At 33.7% G+C, this 25452-nt stretch overlaps 1 protein-coding gene across 22 annotated transcripts in view; it reads left to right on the forward strand.

The window, feature by feature from the left end:
• The window catches only part of LOC111058930 (peripheral plasma membrane protein CASK), a 545689-nt gene that overhangs the window by 181327 nt on the left and 338910 nt on the right, over window positions 1-25452 (forward strand). For all 22 annotated transcript variants that reach the window (XM_039445680.1, XM_039418934.1, XM_039445693.1 and 19 more), the window contains one exon: window positions 7925-8116. In XM_039445680.1, coding sequence (XP_039301614.1) covers window positions 7925-8116 — 192 coding nt within the window. The remainder of the gene's footprint in view (window positions 1-7924; window positions 8117-25452) is intronic.

Here is a 25452-nt window from a genome sequence, read left to right on the forward strand (position 1 = left end):
TCTATGATTTTTCCATCTTCTAACTCCTCTTATTTTTAGTTGATCTCAGAATTGGATCATCAAGTTAGTGTCTTCAAAAATGAACGATACTATAATACATCGTACATCGTATACGAATACCTAAGTAACAAATACGTAACGATAGGAGACAGATGTCTGTCTACTAACTTTGACAAATACTTAGAGCCGTTTGCACAGTGACAGTTTAAACTAAATTTCATTTTAAACTGGATTAAATCCGTATCAAGTCTAGTCTGTTATAATGTGTTTCATTTTGAGTTCAAGCCACCAGCTGATTAAATCGTGTTTTTAAGCTTTGACTGTGCAAACGGCCCTTATAGTAAAAATACGTAATGAGGTCATTAACTAATAGTTTTTGTACATCGATTCCCACTTTCCATAGTCAAATATAGCGGGGCAAAATGCCGTTTGAGCCTAAAATGTCAATAAGAACTTGACAGTGAAGAGATGGGCGATATTCAAACAAACTAAGCTATGCGAATCTTGTAGTTTCCTGAGATCGTATTTTTTGCGTTTTCCTAGGCTGTACTCTTTCCAGGGTGGCACTATAGTGACTTGTAGTAAGTGAACTGCTCAGGTTGGATGCCCTGGGGAAAAGTGTTGCTGCAGTCTTACCACCTCAAACACATTTGTCAGTTGCGTCTTTTTTCCTCTCAGCTATAACGAAATTCTCTTCAAACTGCCATCATTGGTTGCATGGTAAGCATTGGCAGAATTCACGACCAGTACTGACAGAGTAAATCACACTATAAAGCCCTGTTCATCTTTCCATCAGCAGATGAAATTGCAATGATAGAGAACGCGCATTATTTTTGCCAAGCTCAAAATAATTTATTCTTTTGAAAGTAAAAGTAATCATTCTTGTAAATGTGAGAAGACGACCATCTTTCGTCTCTCTTTATTCATCAACATCATCAATCCACGCTTCCTGGATTTTCGTCTTTCAGTTTTAGGTTCAATGTTTTTTCTCTAGTCAAATCTCTCAGTGCGAATGTTTTTGATGCAGAGTAATCCTATTGATTTCCTGTCCCTTCCATTATCTCCTTTCGTATTGATTTTGCAAAGATGTGTCCTTGGTTGAAATCCAGTAGGCTTGCAATCATTGAATTGCAGTAGGTTTGTAATCTAGGTCACTTGTTCGATATCAAAGTTTGAATGGTCTTCCTTCAAGCAGCTATACTGTAACTTTAAAGATAATACTGTATTTTTAACGATGTTTCAACCAGATCAAAAATGATTAACTTATTCTTCTCCAATTGCTGTTGCTTCAAATGTAATATTTTTATTATCGATGAGTATATTTATTAAGATTTATGATGTTTGTGAAGTTTTGGCTTCAAAATTTTCCAGTTTTATTCAAAATTTAGATTATTGGGATGATTGTTTCTAATTCTTTGAAATTGAAATTGAAATTTAATCACAATACTGACAGGTTTCACAAATATTTTTACAATGCAATTATTATAAAGAAACAATATCATGATGGAAAAAAGAAAAGTACTTCAGTAGATTAACAGCTGTGGTTGAAGTTCTACACTATTGTTATTTGTTCTAATATGAACGAGACAGTCGCTCGATTTTCATAACTAAAAATAAAAGTCTTTGTCAATTTCACACAAACAGAAATAGAGCAATAGTAAAAAACAAAAAAGAAATAATAATAAAACCTGAAAAACAAATAAAATATAATTTCCTGAAGTACCTAAACATCTATACAATGAGATTTAATTATTTTGATATCTAGTTTCGATTGAAGATTTGTTTGTTTTTTGGAGTGTAAATTGTTATTTAAATAAGTGATAGTAGCTTAGCCTACATTTTGATTTGGACTGTAGTATAAATTTGAGATTTGGGACAGTTTTGGGCATAAGCCTTCTCATATAAGAGTAATAATTTTGTTCATGACTGAATGATATATTGAATGATTAATATTATTATGTGTAGAGCTGATACTATTCGTAAATGATTTTAGAGTGAGAGATTTCATTACATATATATGGCTCTCACCAATGCTAGTCACTAGTGTTTCCTCCACATCCATCTGTTCTCTTATCACTTCATTTCCCACTCTATCTAATAAAGTCAGTCAGTCTAACCCGATAATCTCCTCCAATAAATCATTCCCGCAGCAATCAATTTTGAAGCATCTCTGCTATCCATGACCCTCACCTCAGAGCCATAAATGACAATATAGGTTCTATTATAGAATGTGACATATGTTTTTTCTTATCATTTTTTTCATAACTTAGTTCTACTCCACAGAATTGGATGCAGTGCTTTAACAGTATTATTCCGCACTCCTATTTTCCTCGTAATATCTACATTGTCTATTTTTCTATTTTGTAGTGATAATATTTAATGTATTTTTATTTATGTATCAAGTTACAAGTTATTTTTTATTCAATTGCTTTTGTTATGTTGAGGTTGAGTGGTAGAGAGGACTTAAAAGTCCTAACTCCGCCTAATAAAGATTCTTTTTTCTTTTTGTGTAGTTGAGAAGTTGATATTGTGGTAATTATTCATATTGAATGAAAAATACTAAGAAATTGTCAAAAAACCACTGATCAAAAAATCAGTGGTTTTTTGACAATTTCTTAGTATTTTTCATTCAAAAAGATTTTTTTCATTTCATTGTCATATCTTTCTTCTTGTCAATTTTCGTCATAGTTCTATTACACAGAATTGGATGCACTGTTTCTATTGTAGTATTTCCCCTTCCTATTTTTCTCGTAATATCTACATTGCCTCCATCATCCTTATTCACTGTTATACCTAGATGATGATACTGTCAACCTTCAACACTTTTTATTACACTAAACTCTGTCTGAGAGTCAGGTCCTATGCTTTCAATATTTAAATATGTTTTCTTCTCTTCATGTGTTGAAATGTAATGAGTTCTTCCTGCATTCAAGGCCTGTTCCGACTCACAACAGTATACTTGTAGATCTATCTATTACAGTACGGTAATCTAAAATTTAAAAAATCATTAAATCAGTTATTCATCTTTTATATTTTATAGCCATCTTTTCCTAGGTCTACCTATATCTCTTTTTCCTATAGGGTGGTAGTTGAGAATTTTCAAGGGAATCCTTTTTGTTGGCATTCTGTTGGCATGCTCCCTCCACTGGTTGCGATATGATATAACTTATTCATTCATGTTAAAGGCACCCAGCTCTTGCCTTAAATCCTCATTTCTAATGTGGTCCCGGCGGTCATAGCCCTTTGTTCTGCAAAGGAATCTCATTTCTTCTGCCTGCACCCTGCTCTCTAGACGGTTTGTTGTGACCCATGATTCACTTCCGTATAAGAGAACAGGGGCAGCTATCACTCTGTAGAACTTAAATATTTTGTTTTATCCTTATTTACTTCAAGTCTCCACTCCTGGAAATCCTTTATCAGCCTGTTCAGCATAGGTATCTTATCTTCTAGTATTCTGCTAATACTGTACTAAAAATAAGCTGAATCTGCTAAATATCAGTTGTAGATCATATAAAGAAATAGGTACAGGAACAGCACTTCATTGTTATTAGACACATCTGAAGGGCTAAAAGAATGAGCATTGATATTCAAATTTCAATTAACAACTTACAGCCGGTTGCACTAAAGACGGCTAAATTTCAATCTTGATTAATCTAGTATAAGGTATTCTTAGTTTTTCTCTCTCGTTCTTTGCTTCATTGTAGAAAAGAATAATTAACTAGATAAGTAAAATCCACGAGAACCAATCAGAGAAGCCGTCTTTTCAAAAAGGTCTTCCCTGATTGGTTCTCGTAAAATTAATCACGATTGGAATTTAACCGGCTGTTGTGCAACCGGCACAAACTGTTACAAGGTGCTTGGAGGAGCTCCATGTAATTTAATATGCATCAATTTAAAGTTCATCACAGTGTTCCTAATAAGAGGGTGGCCCATGTATACTGTAGACTACGGTTATTACATTGACGTTCAATTATAATTATTAAAGGGTATTCATGGGAGACGTTACGCCCGACTTAACCACATCTTAACCCTTCCTCTTCTCCGTCTCATCCCTCTATGTTTTGTTTCATAGAGGAGTGATTCCCTTTTCAACTGAACCAAATTAAAAGCAAGGAAGATTTTCTCCACTTCAATAAACTCTTTCCCTGAACACCTTCTATTTTTCTGCCCCTTTAATTATTCCTATTGAGGTTCAAATTTTTGAAACAACAATAATCGGTATTGAGTTTATGTGATGATTATTTTTCTCTTTGTACAAACTGGTATCAATTCATACTTTGTTAGCCTCTATTCTTGAGCCAGTACTTTGCAGAAAGAAATCCATTGAAAGCTCTTAATGATCACATTTACTGTAATGAATGAGCGGCAAATTTCTCCTTAATGATGTTTCTTAAAATCTACTGCGAAAGAATTTTGAGCAACTGTAGAGCTTTTTGGATAAATTGTATAAACTGTATGCTTTTCTGGCTACTGTGGACTTGCTCTAAATGAAACCAAGTTTAAACCCGAAGTTTTGTCATAATGAATAAGAACAATTCTGGAGCTCAAGTTCTAAATTTCTCAAGCACTTTTCAATATAAAGAAACTTATATGAGTATCTAACAACTTATATAAGTATTTCTAAAGGTGCGTACAGATTTACGCGCCGCGAACATGAGCAATTCACTTTTAATCAGCTGATGCCAAGCTTTTTATATCTGTACTTTACCGTTTCTGTAAAAATACAGATATAGTCAGCTGATTAAAAGTGACTTGTTCATGTTCGCGGCGCGTATATCTGTACGAACCTTTAATCTCTCAAGTATAATTCTCACACTGTATTAAATTATAACTTTATCATATTATAGTATATAGTATTCTCAAATTTCGTTTTTTTCTGAGCCTTTGTGATTTTTGTATTATAGGTATAGTGTAATACCTTCTTTAGCATTATTAAATTTCATTGTATATTAAATACTACTCTTCATACTACTCGACCTGAATTGAAGCAGAATGAGTTAACTGCAACTCATTGCCAACACACAAGGAATCTTATGTTGGCAGTGCCAAATATTACATTGATGTTATTGCTACACTCAAGCTACAATCAATGTTTAATGTTTATTGTCATACTCTTCAAGTATATTCTAAAAATATATAAATACAAATGTATATGACAATTAATCCAATTCAACTATAACTTATATAAGTATGTCTCCGGAATATTCCGGACATTCACAGTACTCTCAAATAATATAGAAGAGTTGTATCATGTCTCAAGTTATATCGTTCTGCTCTGGATGATAAGTCATAGAGGAAACTGTTCTGTCAGGACTCTTGCTCTAAATGTTTTGAACTTATCTTGGCACGATTCCTACAAAAACTATACTAGGTTTCAGCTAGTTTCACCACCAAACCTCCTCTAGGATATCGCATTTTAGTTGGATGTTTCTATTCTTTTCCTTTTTTCGCACCTCTCAGTGCAGCTTTATGATGTTTCCTCACTATCTTTTCATATTTTCCTAGATTTATTGATCCAAACAACGAATTAAGATTAGTATGGACTCCATCTAAAAACATAGATACATTCCAAAAGTTGCGAATCTCCCCTCAATTACTTTAATTTTAGATTGTGTATTCCCAATTCTTCCACTTGCTCTAATTTTAGATTGTGCATTCCCAATTCTTCTACTTGCTCTAATTTTAGATTGTGTATTCCCAATTCTTCCACTTGCTCTAATTTTAGATTGTGCATTCCCAATTCTTCTACTTGCTCTTATTTTAGATTGTGCATTCCCAATTCTTCCACTTGAATTATGTTCTAATATTTTCGTGATCCCTTCTAATGTCTTCCTTCTTCCTTCCAACTCTAAAAAGTTACGTGTGAAGTTATTTATTAGTTACGAATGAGTTAGAGATTCTTATAAGTTCTCATTCTATCACATTACTGCTTTGAGGCCTATCAAGGTTTGGTCCAGGCCTATCGGAATATTTTCTGTTCTTCATGATGTGCTCAAAGGTTGTTTTTTCTTCCAATGAGCTTTATCATCTCTTTCGACCAAGAGATTTGTACGATCACCAATTAAAAATTAAAGCGATTATGATTAACAGTATGCCAATTGCCATCAGTAATGATGGAATTGAAATTACAGATTGACATTTGCACAGGTATAAACACAAATAAACAAAGCGTACGTAATCAACTAAAAACAAAGGTATAGCCAAAATACACCCATATTTTATGCCTGTTGGTTCTTCCCCAATCGTTTTAATGAATTGTGGATTGTGTATCGTTGAATAAATAAATAAATATTGCGGATTGGCTTACCCTCGTATACCACTCAGGTCTAATATTGGGGCACCGAGCTTCGCTGGATATTTATTTATTGACTTTTGATAAACCGAACACAATTATTCTTTAAAATGATTGGGGAAGTACTAACAGGCACAGCCCAAAACTGTTTCTTTCCCGAATTTTGATTTATACACTATAAATAGTCCAGAAAGTAGGTTATGTTCCATACACTTGAATTCAGGTTCAATTTTTTTGTTCAAACATTTGAAAACAAAAAATTTATAATTTAGATTTTATACAAACCAAATTGAATTACAAAATAACACTCACTAATCACTTGAAATTGTCAAATAATGATCAACTTTGAAAATTATGATATACTCCAGTTTAGGAGGATTATCATGTCATGTCAACAAATCAGATTATGTTGATCAAATCTATTAAATTGTCTAGCTACATAAAAATTCTCGCTGATTGATTATCATTACACAGCTGGAAATAATTCTGCCTCTCCCACACAGGCACACGCATCTTCTGTTATCGAGAGACGACGAAATTATCATCTGTTTTCCAAGGATGAATTATCTTTTTTAATGTCGTTCAGCGAGTTTTCCAAAGAATGAGACCTAGTGCAATTGAATTTTTATATCATAAACCTACTATGTTCCAAATTTCGTGAAAATCGTTAGAGTCGTTTTCGAGATCCGTAAAACATAAATAACCAGATATCAAAATAGCCAGATATAAAAGTAACCAGTTATAAAAAATAACCAGATATATAAATACAGAAATTGCTCGCTTGATATAATAGGATTATACATCTCTATTATCGCGGTATAGATTGCTTTAAGGTGACAAATGTTATCATGTATCATCATCCCCTTTCCCATATGCTCCTGCATTTGCAGGGCTAGTTCTTGAAAAAGACACCCTCTTCCATTGATTGTAAAGGAGCGTTCAGAACGAGTTGAGGGTCGCCGCTTTGGTCAATGCCATTAAGATGCTGGCAATGGAGTCATCGTGGTAATATAGATATGGAGTGCGAGGCTAATTGGTTGTAGATATTAATTAAGTGTAGTCTATAAAGTATATAGGAAATATATTCAAATAATGTCATGTCATTATTTGAATGTAATATATTTAAATAATCTCATGCAATTGTTGGGTTGGACCTGAATGATATGATATATATTATATATAAATATACAAAATTTTATTATTATTTTAAATTATAATATTATAATTATATATAATTAATATTATTTTATACTATTTATTATTATTTTTAATATTTAAAATTTCCAAACAATAATGTAAGTTTTAAGTGTTTTTTCTCTATCTATGTGTGTTCTTTTCTTAATTTATATTATATTTATGGCTATATATAATATATTTTGATAATGTCATGTCATTGTTCGAGTAAATCACAACTAGCGCACAAGTCCGACTTTGCTGGCTGTGCCAAAGATCTATTATAATTTACATTTTGTCTTTCGTATCTTGTATTTTGGCGAAATAAAAATATTCTATTCTATTCTATAAATATATTTCAACAATCTCATGCTATTGTTTGGTTTGAACAGGATAAAATGTAGTTTACATGAATGAAATATTAGTGAGTAATGTAGTGATTTTTGTTTTCGTTTTCAGCTGTACGACCGCATCTCGAGCAAGGTAGTGAGTCCGGTGAGGGCGCCACCCAGCGATGCGGTGCTCAAGTGTCGTGACACGTTGGACGCCATCCGCGACCTTGAGCAGACCACGTCGCCCTCCGACCTTGAGCTCGAGCTCAGCGGCGACCTTGAGGAGCTGCGTCAGATATTCTCACGGCCTCATTTCAAGGTCAGTCCTAGCGTTCACATACATCTCTCTAATTCTTTCAGTTTCCATTCATCTTTAATTCTTTGTACACTCCCATGTATGTACTTCTATCAACATTCGGAAAGGGAACAGTTTTGGGCTAGGTAATTTTTTGATCACCTTACTATAGCTATAAAATTTGCCCAACTCCTTCACACCTGTGTTCCATTTATTTATCTATTCTACATTCTAAACTACACAAATCATTGTCTTTTTTCTTTAGGGCTCCATATAGATAAATAAAATATAAATCTCAGTACTCTTTGTAACATATTAAATCTGGGTAGACAAAAAGCCCTAACAGAAACAGTAATAGGTCTGAAATAAAGTAACTGGCTAATATCGCCAAATAGATAATAACTAAGATTAGATAGCATCAGCTTATCCTGGCTAAATGGTACAAGAACCTAAAAAGGATTTGAAGGAAGTTTATTGCTCATAAATAGATTATTATATAAAATATTTGAAGATTGAGGTTATGTAGATGTGTTCACGGATCGGTGACCTAGAGATCGATCAAACCGAAGAACGTAGAATCTGACCAAAACCCCTTGGCAGAGCTTTATTGCAATCAGATGGTGTGCAATATGAAAAAACACCCGTCCACGTGGCTAATTATTAGGTAGCATGGAATTAATATTAATGTATAGAATATTAACTAGCATGCAAAGAGCATAAATAAAAAACCAAATAAAAATAATTTAATGTATTCAGGAAATAAGAGTTACCAGGCGCATGAATACCGAATAAAATTTGCATGCACCAATAGTAAAACGGCAGTTAATAGGCGGCAACTGTAGGCCAATTCAAAAATATTTATATATATTTATATAAATGTACTAGATTTGTGTTAAAAATTTGTGTAATCTATGTTATCGATATGGCTCGAATGCAAAGAAATTATTAATCATATAATCTAAGCAATATTTTGGTATTTTTTGTAAGATCTATTTGAACTTAATGGCGGAGGACTAAGATATTTAAATTTTATGCTAATTTGAAAGTCGGAAAGAGGATCTGTAAAACTTGAAAAGGAAGAACCAGCACTCGCCAGCCAGATGCCACCATAAGAGGACCCCAAATATTTTAGAGCGAAGTACCTTATAATAATTTTGTAAAAATTAAAGTTAAAGTAAATTATTAAATTTCTTAAAAGACTTCGTGATGCTATTGTGAAGCAGAAGTCATTTTTCATTTTTATTAAATTTATAACCCCTTGGAGGAGACGATTCCGGCTACCATATTCCCGGACCACATGGAGTTGGATCGACATCGGCGGCTTACAAGAAGATTTTCGACACGTGAGTGATTAAATTTGAATTAGTGATGGGCGCCCTAGTGCTTCGAATTAATCTGATGATCAAAGCTAGCTCGCCGAAAGGGTTATTATAAATTGAGAAATTAATAAGAGTAATACTTGCGCAAGTAAAAAATTAGTATTAAAGGTATTTAATTGAAAGAAAAAATATAGATCAATATTTTAGAAATTTCTATTTAATCAAAGAAGTACGAAATCTAGGCTATTAAAACATATGCATATAATATTTAATTTTTTGCAATACAATTTGCGATAATTTATCATAGTTCTAATTCACTAGATGAATGGCTCTACCTATTCCGTCAGGTGCCGAATCTTGCACCCTGAGATGAAAATATATATTCGATACAAATAAATCTACTAAATACTAGAGATTTTAATATATATATATATTTGGATTATTAGTGGCTAATTTATCAAGCTGATCTTAGAGCACATATTTTTGATTGAATTATCCAAGTCGACAAGTATTAGCAAGCGCATATCGCAACTACATGCAACAGAATGCATATGATTTTAAGATAAAGGCACATGGTAATGATTCGTGCCATAAATCTAGAATATAAAGTTAGCCTGTGATATTTTTATTGATTTCAATTATTGTTCTATTTTTATATTATATTTTTTATCGCTCTATATATATATTTTTTGCCTCGATTGATCTTTGCATTATTTGTGTAATATATGTATGAAACTTTCATGGTGTGCAATTTATTTTTATTCCTCAACACTATAGTATAAGTATCATTTATATATATATTATTATTTATTGAATTACAAGAGTTATAGGAGAAGCCCATATCTAGGCCTATCAAGATTTTTTTTAAGACTGAATACTATTAGAAAACCACGACCTAATTATACCAAATCTCATGCTTTACCGACTGATGCCAAGCAGGAGGCTAATCGTTATTTAAATATAAAGAATAACGTGACACAAAGACATGTCGTACCAACGTGGGACTGATGATGAGAGCCAAGCTCATTGAATAATTATTTGAAATTAGGTCAATAACCATATTGAAAATTATAGATAACTTATACGAGTTGTGAGGAAAACTGGCGAAGGAAAATTTGTATTACTTTTTGGGGAAACAAGAGCTTTAAATAGAGAGAAATTATATGTTTTAAAGAAAATTTTATATTATTAGTACTGTGAAAAATTACATGTTTATAGAGAGAGATTATATTTTATAAGCCTAAACTGCTATTACTTTCTAGTCAAAAATATATTAGGTGTTTAAGCCGGTTGGAAAATAAGTCGCAGCCTGTAAACTAGCCAAGAATAAATCAACAAAACATTGGGGCGCTAGAGCATTGTAAAAAACTTAAGTATAATACCTTGTTGTAAGAGTATCCAAACACTTTACACATCACTGTTCACTGTAAGTCCCGGTTTGTGTCTTTTTTTTTTTTTAAGCATTCTCGCTCATCATTCTTATCACTGTTTAATTAGCATTTATCATATTTGACATAATGAATCACACTCCCGCAAACTCTGAAGTTTCATATATGTACGGCGGTTGCACAGATCCCACTTTGTCGACTCCGAGCACATCAAACCCCACCACGGTAGATGCCAATACGCCACGAGAAAGGGAACCAGGAAGCGTCGGGTCGATAGTCTTCGATCCACCAGGTCTGCAACCTCTATCATCCACTCGAATCGACGCCGCTGACACACCATTGAATCAACGGATAGTAGAGATCAACTTTGAAGGGGGCGAGGAGCAGCCTGCAGAACCCGCATCGCCGGAGGCCGAGTCACACCTGAGCAAACAAAGTATATTTTCAATCACAGAATTAGATCCGCTTCAAAAGGTAATAATGGAACAAACTAGTAGCACTTTCAACATTATGTTACAAAAAACAATGGATAGTATGATGCAGGAGATTAAAAAAGAGATTGCTACAGTAAAAGAGGAAAATAACAAACAGTGGAACAGGGCATGAAAGAGACCACAGGCGCTATAAAATCAGTAGAACAACGGTTGGATAATATTGAAACTAAAGTAGAGAATCATAGGGAAGAGTTAAAAGCAATGATAACCCTACAAAAAGAAAGTCAGGATAAAGTTACGGCAGGATTATCGGAAAGGTTGGATACGGTTACATGTGAACTCAATGAAAGGATAGATAACTAACTACACAAATCACTACACCTATTCAGGATATAACAAATAACATTAAGGCCGATTGCCACCAAGAAATCCACAAACAAATTACCGTTGCCAATCAAAACTTAACAACTACAGTTGACAAAAATATTAACAATATTAAAGAAATACAAAACAAACAGATTAATATGTCCACAAAAATGAACCAACTGCAAGGTAGCATCAATCAAAACACTGAAACCTGTAAAGCTTTAAATGGAACTCTACTAATTCAAAAATCCACTCTGACTCAATTAAATCAAGAAATAAACGCAAATAAAATTACACATAATAGTCAATGGCAGATAACACAGGAAAAAATAATAGCATTGGAAAATCATATTCAACAACAACCTCAAGGAATTCAAACAGACAACCTCAACGTACATAGTATATTACAAGGACTAGGAAAATTTGATAATACTGATCGCCATTTGCAACCTCAACCATTCATTGATCAGATAAAATTAGTACAAACTCTTGCACCTACCTCTTGGAATTTTTGGCGTCTCCGTTTGACTAATTTATTGATTGGCGAACCCCTGATGTTTTTTCGGAGTAGAGCCCATGAATTTACATCATTGGATGAGTTTGTCGCTGTCTTCCTGGAACAGTATTGGAGCAGAAGTAAACAGTTGGACGTGCTAGCGGACATCATATCATGCGATTTCAACCCTAACTTAGACGGTGCATGTACCACTTTCGTCACTGCCATACAGTTTAAAAATTCTCAATTGAGCGAGCCCATTAATGAATCGGCGTTAGCAAGCATTATTTTAAAGAAGCTACCGTATCAAGTTAGAATGGCACTCGCCACACAACCCATTACTGATTGTAAGCAGCTGATTAATCATTTATATGGCATACAGTCTGCAATGGCAATATCAAACCACCGCTCAGACCAGAGATACGCATCAAATCAACATAATTCAAAATTTAATCAGCATAACAGCCAAAATTATGAACCGGTATCATATGATCGCTACCGATCTGCTCCTCAATTTGAACGCCGCTATGAGCACAGGCAAAATGGTAATTGGAATAATGAAAAATTTCAAAATCGTACAACCAACCACTATGCCCAGCAGAGCAATCGTAGGAATCACTATGATGGCCGTGATCGATTAAACTCACATAAAAATCACACACAAAACAATTACAATCGAAATTATAAACAGCCGCCACCTCAACAAATAAGTACAATCTACACATTAGAGCATGCGTCCAGATCAAATCACCAAAAAACACAGAACCCAACACCCAACAACCCGCCACCAGATATACAGAAAACTACAGCTAATAAACCAGGACTATATGATACCCCCAATATCCAACCACAAAAAACCGCCGCCCACCATGCAATTAAAACCAGCCGCAAGCAACAACCCATTTTAAGTATATTGTTTCCCGCCGAAGAGCAACCCGCCACCGAAGAATCACTACCGGCCACAACCCTACAACAAGAACCGATACACTATAATAATGCTGAAATCCCACCACTGCCAAAAATAAACAGTGGCCAGGAGGAGACCGCCACCATGTATCTGCACACCATGCACCCGCGCACAGAATCTATGCACCCATATCATTGTACCCCACTGAAGCGGACCAAGGACCCCAAGATAGAAGACCGAAAGGACGGCATCCAGGACAAGAGGAGCGACCACCGAAAGGCCCGGAGACGGAGGCGCCCGAGGACACCCGACCGGCATCAGGACGAGGAGAACGGACTACATGACAAAAGGAACATGCATCGCAAGGCCCGGAGGCGGAAGAAACGGAGGAACCGCGCACGCGCATACCGGCCGCATGCACGGTTCAAACGCCCGAGGAGGATACCGGACCGGGACCAGGTTGGAGAACAGACCACCGACGGCATGCATCCGCGGCACATTCGTTTTAAGGAAGATGATCAACGATGTGACTGGAATAATAGGCCAAAGAAATATAACAAAAAATGGAACTGGTAACAAAGCAAATATGGATTCATGCATGGGCAAAAAGGAAATGGAAGATGGACTAATGAAGAATGGAAAGTGGTTAATAAGAGTGAAAGGAGTAAGGAATAATGTCAATAAAATGGAAGTACCGGGCTATTATATGTGGAAAGATTATATTATTAAAGAGCTAATTAGTGTTTTGATTTATTGTATTGTGTGGATTACCATGTCTGTGATAATATTGAAAAGTGATGCTATGATGTCATAATTAAGGCCATGTTATTGTTGAAAAAATTATTAGTGTTGATTGGAAGTGTTATATTATTGAATTGTTTATTATGATGATGAAGCCTAATAATGAATTTAAGTGGATAGTCTTGAAAGAAAATAAATGGAAGGCTTTGAATCAATTAAAAGAAATTATTATTAAAGGATCAAGGAATTGTTTTAAAAGATACACCAGATACCGGGGTTTTATATTCATGAAGATAAATTATCAATTAGGACAGCCTCACCAACGGATAGCAGATAACCTAACGGCCTACAGCAACAACTACAAACAGAATGCAAGAAGATGCAAGTAAATCACAACAATTCTACATGAAATATCACAGAATTTGAAATAAATATGATAAGAAATCAAGGAAAACACCACTATCAAGCCAATTACTGACCTTCCTTAATAAATTTAATCTTGGCATAGAACCGCATGGCAACAATCCAGTGTTTTAATTCCTTCCAACCGTTAGAAGCCTGCAATAAGAAAAAGAACAATTTTTAAATATGTAATTAAATTATATACATCAGATAAAAAAGGACACAAGCGGGGATAATAAAATTAAAATTTGTTAATTACCGTTTTAAGAGAAAAAATTGAGCAGTTAGGTTAGTTATGAAAGTCGACAGCAAATTCTGATGTAACATGTAGCAGTATGAAATGTAGAACAGCGACCAGCTGAGCAAAGCCACCTAAATCAAATAGGTGACGTCTGTTGAACATATGTTTATAAAAAGAATACTGTACCCAAAAAGTTATTTATTATTGTTATTTATTATATTTATTAATGTCGATATATTTATTTATATGTTTTATATTTATTACTTTTAATTATGCCACGTTTGTTACCTGAAAAAGACTTAAAGTGAATACCAGCTACCAAAACCAAAGAGCCATTAGCAAAAGAAAAGTATTGTACCTGATGTATAGAAAATTATTTATATTAAGACCTAAGAAATACTATAAGATATAAGCCCAGAAGTTTTGTGAATCGAAATTATTGTCTAAAAGGAATCATTTATGAGAATTATGAAATGTGTGTAGTTAAGTTGGCGGCCCTGCAAGCGGCGAATTTAAAAATTACTATATGTTAAGTGTTGTCAGGAGGAGTACGTTTAGAAGTTTATATTTATGATATTTTATGTGTGTTGAGGAGGAGATTTGTTATTGTATTTGATAAAGGTATAAAGGAGATGCAGCAAATATGTCTGCGAACTGTGATAGAAGTATGAGAGTATAATTTATAAATAAAGTATAGTGTATATCGATGTATTGAAGGGTGGGTTTTCATTAAAAACATTGTGATTCTCAAATATTTTGAATTCAAACCCAGGGGCGCGTGTAACATATTAAATCTGGGTAGACAAAAAGCCCTAACAGAAACAGTAATAGGTCTGAAATAAAGTAACTGGCTAATATCGCCAAATAGATAATAACTAAGATTAGATAGCATCAGCTTATTCTGGCTAAATGGTACAAGAACTAAAAAGGATTTGAAGGAAGTTTATTGCTCATAAATAGATTATATATAAAATATTTGAAGATTGAGGTTATGTAGATGTATTCACGGATCGGTGACCTAGAGATCGATCAAACCGAAGAACGTAGAATCTGACCAAAACCCCTTGGCAGAGCTTTATTGCAATCAGATGGTGTGCAATATGAAAAAACACCCGTCCACGTGGCTAATTATTAGGTAGCATGGAATTAATATTAATGTATAGAATATTAACTAGCATGCAAAGAGCATAAATAAAAAACCAAATAAAAATAATTTAATGTATTCAGGAAATAAGAGTTACCAGGCGCATGAATACCGAATAAAATTTGCATGCACCAATAGTAAAACGGCAGTTAATAGGCGGCAACTGTAGGCCAATTCAAAAATATTTATATATATTTATATAAATGTACTAGATTTGTGTTAAAAATTTGTGTAATCTATGTTATCGATATGGCTCGAATGCAAAGAAATTATTAATCATATAATCTAAGCAATATTTTGGTATTTTTTGTAAGATCTATTTGAACTTAATGGCGGAGGATTAAGATATTTAAATTTTATGCTAATTTGAAAGTCGGAAAGAGGATCTGTAAAACTTGAAAAGGAAGAACCAGCACTCGCCAGCCAGATGCCACCATAAGAGGACCCCAAATATTTAGAGCGAAGTACCTTATTAATAATTTTGTAAAAAATTAAAGTTAAAGTAAATTATTAAATTTCTTAAAAGACTTCGTGATGCTATTGTGAAGCAGAAGTCATTTTTCATTTTTATTAAATTTATAACCCCTTGGAGGAGACGATTCCGGCTACCATATTCCCGGACCACATGGAGTTGGATCGACATCGGCGGCTTACAAGAAGATTTTCGACACGTGAGTGATTAAAATTTGAATTAGTGATGGGCGCCCTAGTGCTTCGAATTAATCTGATGATCAAAGCTAGCTCGCCGAAAGGGTTATTATAAATTGAGAAATTAATAAGAGTAATACTTGCGCAAGTAAAAATTAGTATTAAAGGTATTTAATTGAAAGAAAATATATAGATCAATATTTTAGAAATTTCTATTTAATCAAAGAAGTACGAAATCTAGGCTATTAAAACATATGCATATAATATTTAATTTTTTTGCAATACAATTTGCGATAATTTATCATAGTTCTAATTCACTAGATGAATGGCTCTACCTATTCCGTCAGGTGCCGAATCTTGCACCCTGAGATGAAAATATATATTCGATACAAATAAATCTACTAAATACTAGAGATTTTAATATATATATATATTTGGATTATTAGTGGCTAATTTATCAAGCTGATCTTAGAGCCCATATTTTTGATTGAATTATCCAAGTCGACAAGTATTAGCAAGCGCATATCGCAACTACGTGCAACAGAATGCATATGATTTTAAGATAAAGGCACATGGTAATGATTCGTGCCATAAATCTAGAATATAAAGTTAGCCTGTGATATTTTTATTGATTTCAATTATTGTTCTATTTTTATATTATATTTTTTATCGCTCTATATATATATTTTTTGCCTCGATTGATCTTTGCATTATTTGTGTAATATATGTATGAAACTTTCATGGTGTGCAATTTATTTTTATTCCTCAACACTATAGTATAAGTATCATTTATATATATATATTTATTATTTATTGAATTACAAGAGTTATAGGAGAAGACCATATCTAGGCCTATCAAGATTTTTTAAGACTGAATACTATTAGAAAACCACGACCTAATTATACCAAATCTCATGCTTTACCGACTGATGCCAAGCAGGAGGCTAATCGTTATTTAAATATAAGGAATAACGTGACATCTTATAAACTATTTTATCACAACATGTTTCCGACATTATTGCCATTTTCAAGTGCGAAACATGTTGTGATAAAATAATTGAAAAGGGTACTGAGATTTATATTTTATTTATATTAAAAGTAGCCCTAAAGAAAAATGACAATGATTTGGAATGTAGAATAGATAAATAAATGAAATACAATTGTGAAGGGATTGGGCAAATTTTATAGCAGCTATAGTAAGGTTCTGGTTATGATGTCAGCATCTGATTAATGGCCAACACACACAGCAGTAGACAGACGTATCAATGCAGACGAAGAAAAAATCAAACGTCTGCATGAGTACAGGAGTAGACGGAGACAGACCGGACGTTTGCGTGTGTTGCAATATTCCAACACTTAGGGAGGGATTTTTTCTCCGTCTGTCTCTAGACGTCTGCTGCGGGCGTTTACCTAAACAGTGGCTTGCTATCCTTGTCTGTCAATAGACAAAGCAAAGAGCACTTTTTAGTACTTGATTCAAGATGGGATTGGAATATTGTTTCAATATTAATAAATATCAATATTCAATACAGTATAGTATTTTTTCGATTAAAAAAAGGACTGTTGACTAAACCTGTGCGAAAGTTCTGTGAACAAAATCAATAAAATTGGCAGAGAAAATTACTTTTTAAAAGGTTTTTATCATTGTTAACAAAATAATCATTTTTGAACTTTCTCCACGGTTATATTCTATCCTCGCCCCATCAGATCCATTCATCCATCAACTGGAAAATAAGAAAAAAAATAGTGAAAATTAAATAGTAATTATTGGTTTCTATATGCTATAGTACCTATATAAATTAAATTTATATTAAAAAAGTGTTTTTCTTTGAAGCTATTATCATGAATCAGGATAAAGATAAAATTGATTCAAGATTCAGTGATGTTTTCTTATTTCATCAATTGAAATTCCAAGATAATAATTTGTCGATTGTAACAAACTGTGAAGATTTGCTACCCAAACATATGTTGAGTCTCAACTTCTCCAATGATCTTGTTTATCCTACAGCAGCAGATTCCTTTGTAATTAGATCAACAATAGTTAATCAACAGCTCACCTAGTTAACGGCTTAGCTATAAGCTGGATATTGCCGAACTTCTAATCTCATTTCACTATTCATCAGCAATTGTAAATTGATTGTATAAATTATTCAGTGTCGAGTTAGTTTGCGACTTGCTTGTCTGTGCAACAACTTTGCACTCACCGGCAAGTGGCGCCGCCTGGCGGGATTTTCCGGAACTGCGTGGAGAGCTGGTGATGTGATGTGCGCATGCGCAGACTTATTGACCATTGCGTTACATATCGGCATCGCATATAGGCAGTGCCCCAGCCCCAGCATCTCTCCCGTCCAATCTATCAACTTTGTGTCGGTGCACTCTATTACTCTGGCCGTCTATCTATTCACATTCTCTTGATTTGACTCGTCTTCGATTTCGATTAATTGGCTTTCTTGTGTGATGCGTTTGACAGGCACGGCCTCTTCACCGACAGACACTTCAATGCAAATAGATTGGAAATTGCTGATTACGTTACTTTTCCCGATTCGCTCCGTCCTAAAAAATGATTAGGTTCTACCCCATCTGAACGATGCGTTGTCAGGTGCACGGCAGCACAGAATTATTGACAGTCCGCTTTCGACTGCCATTTTTTTCTTTCGTGGAAATCAGTGAAAAACATGTTATTGGGAGTATTACACTGTCCAACAACAAGCTGCTGCTGAAAAAATAAGAGTATCAAGTCACGCCTGAATCCTCCAGTGATTTTACTCAATCCAACACTATTAAATGAGCAATTTCGGTTTAGATGTTTATATGCTCATATATCTGTATTTCACCGGATCTCGAAAACGGCTCTAACGATTCTCACGAAATTCAGAACATAGTAGGTTTATAATATGAAAATTCGATTGCACTAGGTCTCATCCCTGGGAAAACTCGCTGAAGGACATTAAAAGGATTAATTCATCCTTGGAAAAACATCTGATAATTTCGTCGTATGTTGATGATGGAAGTGAGTGAGCGAGTTCATGTGTGTGGGACTGAAACAAAATTATGACTCATCTGTTTTGTAATCATTCAATCAGGTACTCAGTGCCGGTTGTACAAAAGCCGGTTAAATTTTAATCCTGATTAATTCCAGTAGAACCAATCAAATAAGCTATCTTTTTTGAAATGGTCTTCTCTGATTTGGTTCACGTGAATTCAATCAGGATTAAAATTTAACATGCTTTTGTGAGAGAAATTTTCGCATTCCTCTGGGAATTAATCTCAATCCACTGTGATTAGAAAGAACATTTCTGTATGAACTATAAATATATTATAATTCCTTCTTCCGTAATAAATTTTATATGCTTTTGTACTCCAGAGCAGAGCTCGGTGCCCCGATATTAGTAGTTATTAATCAAGAAATATCATCGGTTTTATCGACATCAACCTCACGTTATTGTGTTGTGTACAGACTTATGCGCCATGAACATGCGCATTCCACTTTTATTCAGCTGATGCTTATGATCCATGCTTATTATATCTGTATCTAAGATTTGGTACACACACATAGATTTTTGTTAGTACGATATTTTTCCGTCCTTATAAATTACATTGAACAGATGATGTATGTCAAGCTCCGTTTAAACTGATAGAATTTATTTATTTATTCCATAAAAACATAGAAAGGCTCACAGACAAACTCCAGTACGAGCCTTAATGACACATTTGATAGTGTAACGTTACAATTAAAAAAAAAAAATAGAAAAGAAAATAATTTTGCAATTCATTAAATATTCACAATTCAGTAGGCTATAACTAATAAGATTAGAAGAGAACGATATATTGGTCAGATTCAGAAAGTTAGTAAAAGGGTATAGGATGAAAAATATTTAAATAAAAAGAAAGAAGAAACAGTTGAAAAAAGGAGAGTTAGTAGAGCTCAAAAATAATAATTTATTCATCAATTGAGCAGCATAATTTTTCACAAGATTTTTTTTGAATTCCTAAGGACGGCAAAATATTGTACGAACAAAATGTGTGTGTGTGTGTGTGTGTGTGCAGGGATTTTCTGTTTATGTACGAATACAGATATAATAAGAATAGAATCAGATGATGGGAAGTGAAATGTTTGTGTTCGTGATGCATAAGTCTGTACGTACCTTAACAGGAATGATAATTTCTCTTAGATTTTCCAACGAGAATAATAATCATATGAACATATGATTAGTGTTCTGATATGTAATACTGCTACAATGGAAAATGATGAATTTCACCAATAAAGTGAGTTTGGTCATAACTAGTAGTTCTGTGAACAGTAGACCTTACGCAGTATTCTCATCCACAAGTACCAGATTGAAACTATAGACCTTTTAGAAATACAGAAATAGACTGGCTTCCCCACACATCTGTGTAATCACTTGTCAGCTGATTTATGATGAATAATTCTATAGTCTGATTTCTACTCTAATATTGGCGTATGAAGGAGGCTCCTTTTTCCTTTTATATTATCCTTGAAATGCAAAATTCTCAAAAACATTGTGTATACGTCGACGCGCAATTAAAAAGGGAACATACCTGTCAAATTTCATGAAAATCTATTACCGCGGTTCGCCGTAAATGCGCAACATATAAACTTTCAAACATTAAACAGAAATGCCAAACCGTCGACTTGAATCTTGGACCTCACTTCGCTCGGCCAATGATTGCGCTAGAGTAATCAAAAACATACTTCTCAAATAGAATAAGATATAGGAGAGATTTGTATTTCCTTTTGTATTATCCTTAAATGCAAAATTTCAAAAAACCCTATATATACGTCGACGCGAAGTTCAAAAAGAAACATACCTGTCAAATTTCATGAAAATCTATTGCCACGATTCGCCGTAAATGCGGAACATAAATAATATAAACATAAAGAGAAATGCGAAAACGTCGACTTCGCTCGGTCACTTGAATCACACAACACAATATTCAAAATGATGAAATATAACTATGAAAAATGAATTTTTGTTTGTATTTGTTAAGGAAATTTTGTTACAAAATTCAAGCAGTTGAAAAACAAATTTTAAAGATAAGACTGATTGTTACGTTGATATTCAAGTTTGTCTGAAGCTTAGTTGTAATTTTAACATCTATCCTACTCAGTCTCCACTAATTAGAAGTTCTAAGGTGAAATTGATGAATGTGATTTGAATTAACCATTAATCAAAGTATCATAATGCCGTCCATAGCAGCTCTTTTCCATCAAACCATTGGTTCCAGTGATGTTCGGCGAGTGATGGATGGGTGACATAAATCATTAAACCTTGAGCTATATCGAAATGCTCGGTAACATTGAAATGTTTTTGGAAAGAGAATGTGATGTGAACAAGAATTTCTCACATTTAAATTTGAAAATCCACAGCAACATCAGGCTTACTCCTATTCAATTGAACTATCTAAACTAATTCTAACCTCACTCTAATAAAATAAAGATTAAATATAGATTTTTTATAAAATATAGATTCATCAAGATTGCTTATCATTCAATTATTCTTGTTTCGAAAGCAACAAGAATCTAAATCTATAATAAAATATTGAATACAGATTCATCTACAGTATATTGGATTTGAATTTGAATCGTTGAATTCAATAATTGTTTGTCTATCCTAAATACAGTAATATTATTATTTATTCAAAATTCACTGAGGAATGGAATTCTTTTCACGTACCGGTACCTTGATGAACTCATGTTGTAAAACCTAATCATGTTTACTGTCTCACGCTCTGATTGGCTGATATCGATTCTAATCCATCATTATTGACTTCAGTAGAACTCTATCATCTCCATTCTTGGTCTGTGTGAGCCCTATTTAAATTTATAAGCAATGACCTCAGTTTATTTTCATTCATGCTTTGTTTCAATGATAATATATATTCCTTCAATTGATGACCTGGTTAGAATGTGGTTTCTCAAATATTTATTCCATTCGAGTCTTAAACTATAGGTTTTTCCGTTACCAAACATTAGTCCCCTAATCTTAATCAATCTTTATAGATTATGTTCAATAATAATAATTAATTAATATTTCCGATGCCAAGAATCATTCTCCAAATCTTTTCTCAGGCTTTATCGATTATTTGGAGTTATACGAAATACTACTCATTCTTCATCCTACAAATCTAAATCATAATAATTTTATCCTCAGTTCCAAATTCAGCTTTTTTCCTTTAGTAAATGTGAATCTGAATATTTTTGTCAGTTTTATTCCTACAAATCGCAATTATAATAAGTGTTATCCCCAATTCCAAATTCAGCTTTTTTTCCTCCAGTAAATGCAGATCTATAGAATTTTCATATCAGAAGAACAACAGTTCTGTATTCATCAAAGTTGTTTGTGTAAGGAGAGGTCCTAATGATTTTCAATTGTTTCGTTTGAACTAGATAATTTAAGAATCTGGAAAGACTTTATTGCTGGCTCCGCCTTGAAACCATTCTAGCGCGCTTTTTATTGCGTTGTCGTCTTTCTCTTTTTCTCAAAAAAGCGAAGCAATCCGTTCTGTTAATGAAGATAAATGCTCTCGTTCGAGACCACTGCAGACAGACGTTTATTAATCAGCACTGTGACGAGTCGGAAAATGGTGAAGGGTGGCGGTGGGTGGAGGGGAAAGCATCTAAAGCTCCGCTTTCCCATGGTTAGCTCATTTCAGCTGTTGTGTTCAAATACAACTGGGATTAATACTTCTATAGGCTGCCAAGTTATAGCTGAAAAGTTATATTCAGTGTTCAGAATTGAAACAGAACTGCACTTTGAGAAGTTTCTTGGACAAGTACAGCGGCAGAAATTAAAGAGCGTATCTTTCACGAGTCGACGCCCTTATTTACACCATCACAAGTATTTGTATTTGTGTGCTTAATTTGCCTAACAAACTCTCTCGCTCTACATGCCCTCTGTTTATCATGACTAGGGAATTGAATAATTCAGTTCTTCTGAAAGCTTCCAAACCAGTTCGTAAACATCACTTGTGATCTCGTCGAATAATGATGAATGCTTTATAATGGTTAATGTTCTTTCGATACTTCGATTTCCATATCAAGTACTTCGTAATGTTTGTTGTTTTATTATTTATTTATTTATTCGTTGATATAATTACACATCATATGAATATGATCGGGATAGAACAACAGGCATAGCCCAAAACTATTCTGTTCCCAAATTTTATAAATAATAAAATGTCCGAAAAAATAGGTTATGTTCTCACTGAGGAAAGTTAAATTGTGTATTATGCGTTGATACTTTCAATATAATTATTCTCTTCTGATTTTCGTCATTCATCTTCTCGTATAGCTAATATCCAATTTATCTTCAATATTGATATAAACTTGTCTTCCGAATTTTCTTTGATAAAAGCTTGGCATTAGTGTACAAACTATTCCATGAGTGCATTAACAATTTGTTATTTCTTGTATGGAAGTTTAAAATTGATAGATACGGACTGCATTGGTTTAAACACAAGTTGAGGCACACGAGCTCTGTAGATTGTTCTCGAGAACTACTGAAGCGGATCATTTACTATCCGACTGCTGGTCCAACCATGTTGGGCCTCAAGTTGGAAAAGAAATCGGATATTGAATAGCTTGCTCAACACAAATCTATGTGAGAGAGCTGGGTTCAAATATAATGTAATTCCACTTACTAGAATGTCTCAATTTTCATAATGAAGTGCTGGTCCAAATTAATAGTATGTTGTTTCACTTGTTACACGTGTGTTACGACGAACTTATTACTATTTTACAATTGTTACACTCTGCGATACTATTGTAGAATTAGCAGAAGATGTTTTGTCATGCCGTGTGTAATAGAGACTATTGAAGAGCTAGAATAATGGCTTTTATTGACTAAAATAAACTGAGATAAAATAACAAACTTTCTGATGATTTAGAATAATTCAAACAACTGATTTATGACATATGATTATCATATCATTCTTCCCTCCCAGTAGTGGAACCTACCGGGGCCAATCTACGAATGTTGACAGAAACTTCTCTTCCATCAGAAAGTCTTACTTGAGCGCCATGAGGGTTCAAATGAATAATTTCTACCTTTTTAACTTCAGGATCATGCTTACTGCGTCTTTGATATTTTTTCTCAGTTTATTTTAGTCAATAAAATTGTAATAAATAGAGACCATTGAAGAGCTAGAATAATGGCTTTTTCCTCCACCTACTGTCTAAAGTACTTACTTTACTCCCTGAAACATAATACTAAAGTGTCACTTTTTCGCTCTAGGTAGTAAAAAACAGAAAAACTCCCTAGGGAGTAAAAGTGACTCCATTTAAATAACATGGGAAGCATCTCTATTTAAAAAACTTACATGGTAATAGGTTAGAAGGTCTAAGCTCAGATGAGAAAGCGTAATAGAGGTGTCTGTCATTGAGTCAACTGAATTCAATACCACAACCAGAAATTTGATCAACTCATGAAATATATGTTTGTATGATATTATATTCTTAATATTGGTAGACGATAAAAATTTATACAATTTTAAAAATATTTTATTCTATTCAAAATACCAGCCAACAAATATTTTTGATCTGCATTCTGCAATTCAAATCTGAACCGCGTCAGCCATCTGAGTCAGCCATTTTTGGTAGCTCAGCTGATATGATTGTTACAACTTTGGCCGATAGATAGCGCAATCAGCAGTGCCTATCAGACGACCGGTTATTAGGTTTTAGTTTTTAGGTTATGTTGTTAGGAAACATTGTCACCAATACGTAAGTTATTAGAATGATTTAATTTGCAGTTTCTATAAAAAAATGTAGATGGAGGAAAAATATTGTGTACATCACGAGCGAAAAATACTTTTTCTCCCTCAGGAAAATTGTTGCCCTCGGCTTCGCCTCGGGCTTCAAACTTTTTCCCTCAGGGAGAAAAAGTCGTACTTTTCACTCTAGATATACAAATAACTATTATTGACTAGAATAAACTGAGATAAAATAACAAAATTTCTGATGATTTAGAATAATTCAAACAACTGATTTATGACATATGATTATCATATCACCGTGTGTTCAAAAAATTAAGAAAATTTAAAAACAAAAACTTCACAGAATAAATGGTGATGGAAACCTTACAAACTACAGTTTTCCATGTGATAGTATTGGGTAAACATGAACAGAGACAAATAACCTTAAAAAAAATTTACTCTTTGACATAATGTTTCTCAAGGAAAAGGTTTGAAATAGGGAGAAGAGGGTTGAATTGAGTAAATTATGTAGTAAAATATTCAATTTGTATGTTGAAGA

The sequence above is a fragment of the Nilaparvata lugens genome, chromosome 1 (genome assembly GCF_014356525.2).
Source record: "Nilaparvata lugens isolate BPH chromosome 1, ASM1435652v1, whole genome shotgun sequence".
NCBI lineage: Eukaryota > Metazoa > Arthropoda > Insecta > Hemiptera > Delphacidae > Nilaparvata > Nilaparvata lugens.